Below are 13,599 nucleotides of genomic sequence, written 5' to 3'. Positions count from 1 at the left end.
GATTTGGATAGAAAACACTCTGAATTTTCTAAAACTGTTTGAATGGTGTCTGTAAGTATAACAAAACTCATATGGCAGGCAAAAACCTGAGAAAAATACAACCAGGAAATGAGAATTTTGTGGCTGTACTATTTTCGAGTCATTGCTAATAGATCACACAGTGACAAAGGATTCATTTCGCACTTCCTACGGCTTCCACTAGATGTCTACGATCTTTATAAAGTTGTTTGAAGCGTCTATGATGAACAGATACCGGATGACAAGGAAGAGAAGTTGACGTCCCTGGGATGTCGTCACTTCATTATTGTGCGCACCTGCGCGTTCATGTGAGTTCATGTGAGGCGAGACATTTTTCAAAAACGTTTTTCAAGACACAGGAGAGGTCGGGTTGAAATATTACTGATGTTTCACGTTAAAAATGGCCCTAAAGATTGATGCTAAACAACGTTTGACATGTTTGAACGAACGTAAATAGATTTTTTTTTTTACTTTTCGCCGTGACTTCCCCCCCCCGCCCTACTTTTGAGTAGCCTACCGAAGCGCTAACGACATGGAACAACTTGGAGTTATTTGGACATAAATTATGAACTTTGTCGAAAGAAACCACATTTGTTGTGGACCTGGGATTCCTGGAAGTGCCTTCTGATCAAGATAATCAAAGGTAAGGGATTATTGACAATAGTATTATTGATATTAGATGGTTACAAGATGGTGCTAACCTGTATATCCTAGCCTATTGTTCTTAGCACAGCACCCCATTTATTGCAAAGTGTGATTTCCCAGTAAAGTTATTTTGAAATCTTTGAATGACAATATTATAATTTACCAATGTTTTCGAATAGTAATTTTGTAAATTGTAACGCTGATCCACCGGAAACATTTGAGGGGAAAAAATTCTGAATTTCACCGCTACAGTAAAATGCTATTTTTGGATATAAATATGAACTTGATGGAACAAAAACTGCATGTATTGTATAACATAATGTCCTAGGAGTGTCATCTGATGAAGATTGCCAAAGGTTAGTGCATAATTTTAGCTGGTTATCTGCTTTTGGTGACGCCTGTCTTTGAATTGACAAAACATTACACACAGCTATTTTCAATGTACTCTCCTAACATAACCTAACTTTATGCTTTCGCTGTAAAGCCTCTTTGAAATCGGACAATGTGGTTGGATTTAGGAGATGTTTATCTTTCAAATGGTGAAAAATAGTTGATTATTTGAGAAATTGAAATTATTAGATTCTTGCAGTTTTGAATTTCCCGCCATGGTCTCTTGACAATAAATCCCAATACTGGGATCAGGTCCTCAACAGGATAATCCCCTATTTCAAATAGATGATGAGGAAACCAATACTGCGGCTGGCAGCTTCAAGTGACCATAAACACTAATGGTTTCAAAATGACCACCCCTTTCACTATCGCTCTCCCTCAGAGAGAGACTTTATCATACTGATAAACAAGAAAAAATGCAGAGCGGTTTATGTTAGCAACATATGAAAGTGGAGCCGGCCACAGAACGAGGCTGTTGGACTGTAGTTAAGAGGCGAGGTTCAGCAAGAGGAAGAATCCATCACGTCGACTATTACTTCTTCCCCACTGAAAAATACTGGCACTGATACCCAGCTGATCTTATTTGCAAAGGTAAATGTCAGCCTTGTCCCTGGCCAAGATACTGAGATACACACTCTGACTTCTGTCTGTGACGGAGGAGAAGAGGGTGATTCAAAAGGCAGGGACAGGGAGAAACAAGAGAGGGAGTGGGAGAAGTATAATAAAGTGTCAGATCACCATCAGTGCAAGTTCAGGGAAGGGACGTATGCAAACCGTGTTTTCTCCCTCACTGTCACTGTAATATGGGCCAATATGTTTCATAAAAAATAAGTGATTTTGACCCAGGGTCAAAGAGATCTCACATAGTTGGGGGTTTGGAGGGTAAACTGAGGGAAAGAAGTGAGAATATTCTGGAGGCCCTGTTTCAAAACAGGTAAACAAACTTTAATTAATTATCTTCTCTCCCACTTCCTGTCACACACACACACTCCTCTACACACACACTGTACCCCCCACCCCCCACATGACTTGACAGACGAATACCAATAAACTGACAGCTCCCCCACATAAAGGTTATGACGCCGCTGAAATATCAAAGCCTTCAGATGAGTGGATAGGAATTCTAAATACACCCTGTGGACGTGTGGTATTCACCAAGGGCAAGGAGGGCTACTCATAAGACATAACACAATACCTGTATGAAGGTAGCCTGCCTTAGCCTTGCAACTGGGGCTTGGAATGCAATAAAGAGCTGCCCATCCTAAAAAGACAAAAGGATGTCACACTCACATACAGTCAGGTACAAAATATTTGACACCCTTGATAAAGAAGATCAAAAAGACTGTATTAAACAAATAATAAAAATACTGAGCAATGCAACAAAAAAAGAAGGTAAATGACATGGCTAATGAGCAACATTTTCATGTCATCTAACCGCAGCACAGGTTCTAATTCAGGTGCCAATTACATTTAGCAATCTCTAGGCATGAAGATGAAAAGAAGGTCTTTGGCCATGTACACAAGTAGTGGGGTTGGTGTCTAAAGAAAGATCCATATGAAGAGAAGAACCCCATACCGACTGTAAAATATGGTGGTGGATCTTTGACTTTATGGGGATATTTGTCTTCCACTGGTCCTGGGGTCCTTGTTAAGGTCAGCACATCATGAACTTTACCCAGTACCAGGACATTTTAGCAAAAAACATGTTTGCCTCTGCCTGGAGGCTGAAACTTGGCCACAAGTGGATCTCCAGCAAGACAATAACCTCAAGCACACATGAAAATCCATAAAGAAATGGTTAATGGTTGGTTACATGGTGGTTACAATCTGGGGTTTGAATTGAAGAGGCAGTCCATCAACTGGGGCTTTAAACTCAATATAAAGAGGCCGGCACATGATGAAAAACCAAAAGGATGTCACACCTCCACAATATCACCAAAGGAACACAGGTGTATGGCAAGAAAGGCCTAGCAACGACAAAAAGTTGTGTTTCTCACACACGCTACAATCTGTTTCCTTGTTGTTGACATATGGTCTCCTCACTCCTCTCTCTATTTAATAGCACACCTCCATCCATCTGCTATTGTGACAATGTATACATCCTCCAAAAAACACCTCCAGATGTATCCTCACCAGGAAGACCCTCCTCCACAACACCTTCCCCAGCTTTATCCTCACCAGGAATACCCCCCTCCACAACACCTTCTCCAGCTTTACCCTCAGCAGGAAGACCCCCCCTCCACAACACCTTCTCTAACTTTATCCTCACCAGGAATACCCCCCTCCACAACAACTTCTCCAGCTTTATCCTCAGCAGGAAGAACACATTCCACAACACCATTTAGTTATAGTCTATTGTATTATAATCTTTTGGGCTTTGATCCATCCTTCCTCCACTTGACTAATGACACTAATCCTGCTATCTGTAACAGGCAACACACCTAATGCAGCCAAGGGGCCAATCAAATCCCTTTATAAGCACTGGAGGGCAAGTGAGTTAGAGAGTGGAGAAGTCACAAATAAACCTGAGATACACTGACGCTTTATTCTAGTGGCGCTGTCTGGCTATACTGATTGTTTTCCCCAGTAGTAAGAATTACAAATAATCCAAACGGGCCTTAGGTGGTGTGTTGGGTTGCCTGCAATGTAATGGTGGTGCTGGGTGACTAGGCTGCAAATGGTGTATGCAGGTGATCCAAATTAATTTGTTGTGAGTTATTACTCTTTTTTATCTTGGAATGTTGGATACTGTGAACTCGTTTGACCGTGTGAAGAAATGTGACTTGTTTCTGTTGATACATCTGAAAAAGAAAGTTTTTTGCTCACTTTTTTCAAAGGTTGAAATGAAGTGTGAATAAATACATCTCCAACATGTCAACTATCTAAGAGCAGCATGATTTGGTTGTTGTACAGAATGCGGTGGACTGACGTTCTTCATCTGACATTGTGTGTCTGACTGGGAGACAACAGGGGTCTGACAGGAACATTAATTGGGAAAAACAATGTCAGCTACCTGGGGTTCTCCTCTTGACATACACAAAACTAAATTATTTGAACACCAGAAACCTGAATAAGGGTATCATTAAACATAGGGAACACTTGTATTAAAAGACTGGTGCTAAGGGAGCTAAGGTTGAACTTAAACAGGTTAGATATTGTTAGGCTTCGTCATAGACTGGCAATAGATAAATGGACATAAACAATCTTTTTTTCACAATCAATGTTTTATGTCTGTCTGTGCTAATGTCATTTTATCTACACTAGCAGCTTTTTCTGAGGTAAATTGTCTGCTCTCATTAACACTTCTAACTACATAATGAAACCAAAACCACATATCCCCAGGTGACCACAGTAATTGCAATGTGTACTGAATACTTGAACTGAACGGTCCCACAAAGTTAACATTTTGATGAACATATCCTTTACACAATACATTAGGGACCCAAGGCCTTGTCTCGCAGGTCCAACGAGGTGCGTGAGGCGACATGCAATATGTTATGAATGGAAAATAACTTGAATCGAGGGGACTTGAGATTTTTAAAAGGTTAGTCTTCACTTCTCCCTTGAGACTTCCACCACTAGCTTCCTAGTTACATGAATAACTGAACTGCACTAAAAAACCTGGGCCTGACGTTGTCTAGCATAACAGCTCTTGTCAAAAGATTTTATAAGACAAGCAGCTTGAATACTGAAGTCAATTAAGAGACTTGAACAGTTGAAAAGCCCCAGAGGAACAAGAAGAGAAAAAGTTCTGTATTATGTTGAGTTGTTTAAGTGCTTTCCACCCTCATACTTTTTTGAGACGTGTCACAGACACTCTAATTGTAGCGCCCTTAGTCAGAGAGAGAGAGAGGAACAGCTACATCAATAGTAATCATGTCTTTACACAGCCCACACATTCTGAGCTAAGAGTCAAGAGAGGTCACCCAGAGTTCACGAACTCGAAGTAGAACAGCTTACTCCAGACATTGAGTAAAGAGATAAAGATTGACCTGCATTGAATACAAAAGACTGACAACAAATATTAAAGTGATCTGACAAAGCCTGAGACACAGCTGTTTAAATATAAAAAAGTAAATATGTGATCAGTACAGAACAGACTGTTTTAAAGTTGCACTTGTATGGACCCCCAATGAAATATACTCCATTACCTAATTAACTAATCACCATTGGATTCCATGTTGCATCAATGATTAAGTAATAATTTCACCAGAGCCTTACGTATCTCATCTGAGAGTGTTCCATGTTCATAAAGGTATGTATTTTGACCGTGTTCAATGTCCACAAAGGTATGTCTTCTGAGCATGTTCCATGTCCACAACGGTATGTCTTCTGAGAGTGTTCCATGTCATCAAAGGTATGTATTTTGAGCGTGTTCAATGTCCACAAAGGTATGTCTTCTGAGAGTGTTCCATGTCATCAAAGGTATGTATTTTGAGCGTGTTCAATGTCCACAAAGGTATGTCTTCTGAGAGTGTTCCATGTCCACAAAGGCCCATCCTTTTAATGCAAACAAAATATCACCAATATCTATAGTGTACATTAAACATCCCTAAACGTTCTGTTACAAACTCGTATAGTCCGCATTCTAAAACGAAGGCTATCACAGGCCGAAAGCGTAACAAATTACAACCTTTGGATCGGTCCAGGTTTCATTGTTATGACTGATATTGGGGTCAGTTAGCAACCCAATGTGTCAGTCTTCTCCCTTCTCCACCTCAACCAGACTCCCCAGTGTGATAGCCATCTTGGTAGCCAGGGAAGACTCATTGGCCATAATGGTAGGTCTTCTTCACAGGGGGTTATATGGGGTGTGACCTGTGTGTGAATGGGGGGTACAGAGCTCTCCTCAAAATGAGACCACTGTACAGTGAAGGTTACAGATGAGAGCACTGGTGTATAGGACTGCATTGTCACTGTATGTGGTTTGCAGGCCAATAGTGCTGACATCTTCTAATGAATATTAGAATGTTCCATAGTCGTTACAAGTAAAGTTACTATGTAGTTGTAATCATGTTATAACACAAACATGTTCATTGCATCTAACTAAATTGCCATGGTAATTAAATAAGGTAACGTCTAACTAAAGTATCATAAAATGGATAACAATAATCGATATTCTAATCAAAACTTCAAGATGGTAAATAAATCATTAAATCACAGCAGAAGAATATTCAATAAACCAATACGGCACCATTGGAACCGGGATGGAATTAAGTTAAAACATCAACAGCTTGGAGTTTTATCCGACTGTGTAACACAGTTCAAAATCCAAAGCATACTCTATCAAACAACCAACTGTGGTGAAAAAACAACATGGAGCTCACCTTCTGGTCGTGGCTGTAGGCTAGGGCCCAATCCTCCTGTGTTGGATGGAACAGAAGGCTTAGAATGTAGAAACTGAGGCGGTATTTCTGATAGCTCGCTCCTTCATCCGAGCTGATGAGCACACTGCTCTCAAACTCAGGATCTGTCAGCACCATTATCTGGAAGAGAAGGAGAGGTGGTGGGATGGAGAGAGAGAGAGAAGAGGGGTGAGGGTGAGAGAGGGAGGAGATGGAGAGCAATAGAGAAAGAAAGAGAGTGAATTTATGAGTAGAGAGTGAGGGGAAGATTGAGAGAGAGAGCGAGAGAGAGAGAGAGAGAGAGAGAGGGTTAGCCATATCAGCACTCCAGGTCTAGTGGTTGGCATGCATCAAGCTGTTACTAGCACTACACCTTCACTTTGTTTTAAACTTCATTGTACAAATGTGCCTGTCTCGCTCTGTTGCTATGGTTTTTTGGCCTCTTCCAGTGCACTCACAGGTCTGTTCTTTGGTGCACTTTGGCTTCCAGTCACCCCTCTCCAGATACATTCCCTTTAATGAGATAGAGGTGGTTCAGAATACCCCTGTGGACCTATAAGTAAATCGTGAGGGGCCACAACACAACTACAACAAAAAGTTGCTTTGTTAAAGAATAGGATAAGTTTTAAGAATATACTGTTGATCAATAGCCTGTTGTGCTATGGTATTCTGTAACACACCTGTGTAGCCAGAGAGAACTCAACACAGCATGACTACATGTCAAGCATGACTACATGTCTAGGCAATGCAATTTGTTTTGAACAATATCTAATTCTGTGATAAGAAAGAACAAATATGTGTGCAATTAAGAATCATGTCTTAGTGGAATGCTCAATGTTACCACAGCAGGAGGAATTATATTTCCATGCTAGGAATAATACAGTCTCTGCTTTCATTTTGTCATGAATTCAGTGAAAATGTAAATGTTTTGTTGCATATTTGTTAGAAATGAGCCTCTTGAGAAAGGAACGACAGAGCAAGATCTGTAAAACTAAAATCATGTTCATAGTATAAAACCTAAGATTCTGTGAAAGTACACACCATTGACACAACTTATTTAAGATAAAGCTGTCACGTTGGCATGAATGATTCGGGAGACAGACGCAGGAATGTGTAATAGGGTTTTTTAATTAAGCCCAAATTACAGTGTGCCGTGTAAAGTAAAGCAGACATTTGCACGAAGACCAAACAAACACTAAACAAAACACAGGGTTGAAATCCAAACAAAAAGAGCGAGGAGTACCTTGATTTAATAACACACGCGCACAATGATTAAACACATGGGACGAGACCGGTAATCCTCTGCGCAATCCACAAGGGCACGAAAGCCCAAAACACACAGCACAGGTACTCACACGCACCAATGGACATTGTAGCAATAACCGACAAAGACAATGGTGAACAAAGGGAACACTTATACAATTACTAATCAAATGGGAATAGGGACCAGGTGTGCGTAATGACAGTTTCCAGAGGGATCCGTGACAAAAGCCCTTTGTTTGGAAGCCTGTATGATATATAATATGAAAAACTACATTGTAACAAAATCTGACCTTATTGGTGTAGTATCTATATCTTGGTATAATATGATTTATTTGTGGAGGGAAGTAAAGCAGACATTTGCATTACAGTTAATTACTTTCAAAACACAGAAATATCCCTAAAAAGCATATCCACTATATAACCAGGCCCTATTTTCTCAAAGTGATCCATAGATATATTGATTAATAAGACATACATAGCTCAAATATGCTTTCTCTTTGTGATGTAATGCAATAAGACATTAACCTGACACCTGGCTTTAATGATAATTAACTACTAAACCCAGACAGAAAAGGAGAAGGGAAAAGCGTGACTTGGATAGTGTCACAGCCCAAACTGCTGTGTTTTCTTTCCCTGCAACAGATTTGAATTGGAAAAAACAGCAGTGCATTTGTCACTGACAAAAATAACACCCTCTTTCCCCAGCTTAACTAGGAATCCTCCCCAGCCCTCTTTCCCCAGTTTTAACTCGGAATCTCCCTGGTGGTGATTTAGATAAATTGTTATTCATTAAAGCTAAAAAACAGACTGCGGACTCTGTGCCATTTTTTTATTTAAAAAAAAATGTTCCTTCAATTTATTCTTGTTCGCCGACCTTCAAATGTTTCCATTCATTGTCATCACTGAGGGACGAGGGACTGCGAAGGGCCCCGTCTATTACTCCCAGTGTTTTAGGGCCTTGTCACATGTAATTAAATAGTTTCTAATGTTAGGTCTAATCATTTTTCATAATATTGTATTAATCGACAGCATTTATGAGTGGAAATTGTGTTTCACCTTGCATTTTTTAATCTTCTGTCAGAACCTTTCTCTCTGTCTCACCACTTAGAGGGGAAAGTACAAATGCTAGAAGTCCTTGAAGGGTCTGGGTGGATCAGTGTTTCTTCACCACTGAACAGGGAGACACTGAACTTTTCTCAGCTCTCTAATAATAATATAGGCGAGTCCTTTTCAACCAGGCTTCCTTTATATTTACTGTAATACACTTCATATTAAGACCTCTCTCTATTGAGGGCTTGTTGTATAGCTGTACTCTGTATATCCCCTATATCACTGCTGCATTTATTGGAAGGTGTAATATTACACTTTATATGTTGAGAGTAAAAGGAATTTGAGAAGTCTGGAAATGTATTAACTGCCAAAGACGATGAATCTTTAACCAGCCTGATTTAATTTCCTGCACAGTAAATATAATTTGCCATGTGACATATTCAAGAATAAACCCTGTTCAAACATGATTTATCTTACAAAATTTAGAAAAATGTATTGGACAAATACCATAACCAGACTAAAAGCCTTCTCGTAACCAATCTCTCGGTAGATTTAATTAATTTCCTTTCAGAGATTGTTTATGTGGCTCATATGGATATTGTCATGTCCATCTGTTCCTGAATCAGTTTGAACAGGCACTAAGTTCCACAAGGGGAGCTTATGTAACAGCCCACAGCATCGTCAATAACTTTCACATGATCAAATATAACATCGCATCGCCAGGTAATTAAGATTTTGCTCAACATCCACTTGCCAATTGATTTCCTGGGAACAAAGAGGAGTGAGGTTGGTAACAAAGCTTAGATCAATACAGGTTGTTAGGATAACCTCTGCATGTTATCTGCTGATGTTCAGCTAGTTGGTGGGAGTCCAGCAACCGAGCTAATCGTCAAGAGAGGAGTGCGATAGCCATTGCTGTGTTGTCTGAGGGGCGGAAGCCTGTTGTTGGATGGTGCTCGAGTCATCTGATGACCACAAACAAGGGGAGGAGAGGAGGAGAAGATTTCTCACAGCAGATTAATCTTGTCAAACACAGATCAATTGTGGCCTATCTGTGAGTGAGCGCTCTGTAGGGAAGGTATAAAAAGACTAAATTCCGGTGAATTGGGACATCAATCTAGTTACACCCATAGAAATAGAATGTCTATTCATTCTATGTCTATGTGTATTAATTATATTTAGATATTTAGAATGCTAGAAGTGGTTGTGAGTCAAACTGTGCAGAAGACCTCGGAATAAGGCTGAACATGCATAAGGGCAATTCATGATGGGTGTTTTCTTTACAAGCTTGAAGATAAATGTCAGCACCATCATTCAAATCTATTATCTGCTCTTAGAAAGGTCAAGCCTCTGGATTTGTTCCTTTAGACATCATGTGAGAATATAGTCTGTGACGTTAACAGAATCTTGTTGTGAGGAAAACAATTGATTGTCATGCTATATTCATGTGGGAGAAAAAAACACCCTTGAGGCATTAAATACACAAATATATTGTGACAATGATTTAAGGGTCATTACTGCCTCATCTCAACAGATATAGAGATAATCCTCTTTGTGTTTTCATGCTATACACACATATGTTATGCTTGGTCACTGGAATGCAATGAGGAGAAAATGGCCCAGCTTATCCAGTAGAGAGTTGGGCTCATCCATCGATAATGAGATAAGAGATAAGGTGAGGAGCATTGTGGATCGGTGGAAGCCAGAGGTCAATAGTGGGCATCTGGACATCATAGGATCTTGTGGCGAGCTTCTACTACAACGTAATTCCCAAACTTGGGTGAAGAAAACTCCAAGATTCTAAGTCTATCACCATAAAAAGGAGATGATAAGGCCCTTGCAGCAAATCTGCTGCCTGTCCACGTATCTTGTGTGTCTTTGGATTGGTTAGCCCCTATCCGTGTACCTAGGAAATGTGCTTGATGGGCATACTCTACCTTCAACTAGACTATAGGGTCTATCACTAAGTCCGGCTGGCCAGTGGGAAAATAGTCACAGGGTCAGACTGAGGTATTACTGAGTCCAAGGCTGACGCGGGTTAAGTCCATCAGCTCGGTATCCCACAAACTCTCTCTTTCCATGGAGGCATTTTCAGGGTCAGCGTTAGTGATCTATGAACTGATTTGACTCTCTTCGGGAGGCCCAGAAAGCCAGCTGGGGCCCTTTTCCCTTCACATTACCAACAGAGAAAAGTTTATTCATGAACGGTTTGCTTGTGAGGGACCTTAACATGACCCTTATAAAAGATTTCAGCGGAGACTGAGACATCTGTGTTATAATGTGGAATAGATGGTCTGCTTCCCAAAGTAAAAAGAAACTTCGCTCAGAGAAGAGGCACCTACTTTTGAAAATTAGTTTTGCTTCAGCATTTATCTACAAACCAACAAGATTTGTTCTTGAATACGTTTTGTCTTTCTAACAGGTCTTTCTGGTCTCTGTGTTGTGTCATGGTAAATGTTCTGAGGCTATAACTACAGTATGAGTAAGTGTTGCTTGGTAACAATCTTGAATTGACTTTCTAAGTCCAGGCAAACTGCCAGCATTTTTTTATTTATTTTATTTTTATTTATTTCACCTTTATTTAACCAGGTAGGCTAGTTGAGAACAAGTTCTCATTTGCAACTGCGACCTGGCCAAGATAAAGCGTAGCAATTCGACACATACAACAACACAGAGTTACACATGGAATAAACAAAACATACAGTCAATAATACAGTAGTACAAAATAAAATAAAAAGTCTATATACAGTGAGTGCAAATGAGGTAAGTTAAGACAATAAATAGGCCATGGTGGTGAAGTAATTACAATATAGCATTTAAACACTGGAATGGTAGATGTGCAGAAGATGAATGTGCAAGTAGAGATACTGGGGTGCAAAGGAGCAAGATGAATAAATAAATACAGTATGGGGATGAGGTAGGTAGATAGATGGGCTGTTTACAGATGGGCTATGTACAGGTGCAGTGATCTGTGAGCTGCTCTGACAGCTGGTGCTTAAAGCTAGTGAGGGAGATATGAGTCTCCAGCTTCAGAGATTTTTGCAGTTCATTCCAGTCATTGGCAGCAGAGTACTGGAAGGAAAGACGACCAAAGGAGGAACTGGCGTTGGGGGTGACCAGTGAGATATACCTGCAGGAGCGCGTGCTACGGGTGGGTGCTGAAATGGTGACCAGTAAGCCTGAGATAAGGCGGGGCTTTACCTAGCAGAGACTTGTAGATAACCTGTACCCAGTGGGTTTTGCGACGAGTATGAAGCGAGGGCCAACCAACGAGAGCGTACAGGTCGCAATGGTGGGTAGTGTATGGTGCTTTGGTGACAAAACGGATGGCACTGTGATAGACTGCATCCAGTTTGTTGAGTAGAGTGTTGGAGGCTATTTTATAGATGACATCCCCGAAATCGAGGATCGGTAGGATGGTCAGTTTTACGAGGATATGTTTGGCAGCATGAGTGAAGGATGCTTTGTTGCGATATAGGAAGCCAATTCTAGATTTAATTTTGTATTGGAGATGCTTAATGTGAGCCTGGATGGAGAGTTTACAGTCTAACCAGACACCCAGGTATTTGTAGTTGTCCACGTATTCTAAGTCCGAGCCATCCAGAGTAGTGATGCTGGACGGGCGAGCAGCTGCGGGCAGTGATCGATTGAATAGCATGCATTTAGTTTTACCTGCGTTTAAGAGCAGTTGAAGGCCACGGAAGGAGAGTTGTACGGCATTGAAGCTCATCTGGAGGTTAGTTATCACAGTGTTCAAAGAGGGGCCAGAAGTATACAGAATGGTGTCGTCTGCGTAGAGGTGGATCAGAGAATCACCAGCAGCAAGAGCAACATCATTGATGTATACAGAGAAGAGAGTCGGCCCGAGAATTGAACCCTGTGGCACCCCCATAGAGACTGTCAGAGGTCAACAGGCCGTCACGTTGTTCGAACTGGCGAGAGCTTTCCGAGCTAAAGGTTAGCTGATGACCGCTAGCAATGGTTTGCTGACTGATAGCTGGTAGGTAGTTAGCTGGCTAGCTTCAGTTGAGGGATTCCAGATCCGAAGTAAATAGAAATACTTTAGAAAAAATAAAAATAAACAGATCCACGCCACATTGGGTGAGGCGGGTTGCAGGAGAGTATTTAGAAGTTGAGGTTTAGGAAAATATTTTAAAAAGATATGCGAAGAAAAAGATGTAAAAAGATATATACAAGGGACACGACAGGACAAAGACGTCTGACTGCTACGCCATCTTGGAAACAGCATAAGGCAATGTAAGCTAAATATGGTCATTAATCTTTGGTTATTTCACGAACTACAAAAACATTTAAAAGCTTGAAAGAAAATATTTATTCAAACCATATTTATTTGAGTCTACCGTCTAACCTTAACATTTGATTTGATCAGAAAGAACAAACGGCGGCAGCAGAGAATGGACAATGAACAATCAGTTCCACTTAATTCAACTAAATGTAATTAAGTCCTTCTAAGTCTTAGTCATTACTGTGTTATTGAAAATCACTCTTTTGAAGTTTGTCTTACCTTTTTCTTGTTGGATGGACAGACATACAGGTAACTGAGGACAGTCTTAGATCCCACTTTGTCATTCATCCTCTCATAGGTGGAGCCATAGTCTGTTGATCTGTAAATGAAAGAAATGTGTTTAGACTGACAGAAATATTATTTTATTTTTTTATTTTATTTCACCTTTATTTAACCAGGTAGGCTAGTTGAGAACAAGTTCTCATTTACAACTGTGACCTGGCCAAGATAAAGCAAAGCAGGGTGACACAAACAACAACACAGAGTTACACATGGAATTAACAGGCATACAGTCAATAACACAATAGAAAAAAAAGAAAGTCTATATACAGTGTGTGCAAATGGCGTGAGGAGGTAAGGCAA

General features: G+C 40.4%; 1 protein-coding gene across 1 annotated transcript in view; it reads right to left on the bottom strand.

Moving 5' to 3' along the window:
- LOC106564691 (VPS10 domain-containing receptor SorCS3) overlaps positions 1-13,599 on the bottom strand; it is a 248,845-nt gene that overhangs the window by 64,307 nt on the left and 170,939 nt on the right. Inside the window, exons 3-4 of the mRNA XM_014130944.1 lie at positions 13,237-13,336; positions 6,381-6,539 (exon numbers count right to left, since the gene is read on the bottom strand). Of these exons, the coding sequence (XP_013986419.1) occupies positions 6,381-6,539; positions 13,237-13,336 (259 nt within the window). The remainder of the gene's footprint in view (positions 1-6,380; positions 6,540-13,236; positions 13,337-13,599) is intronic.

This window comes from Salmo salar, chromosome ssa12 (assembly GCF_905237065.1).
Source record: "Salmo salar chromosome ssa12, Ssal_v3.1, whole genome shotgun sequence".
NCBI lineage: Eukaryota > Metazoa > Chordata > Actinopteri > Salmoniformes > Salmonidae > Salmo > Salmo salar.
The sequence above is the reverse complement of the archived record's forward strand: the minus strand, read 5'-3'. Positions and strand labels throughout refer to the sequence as shown.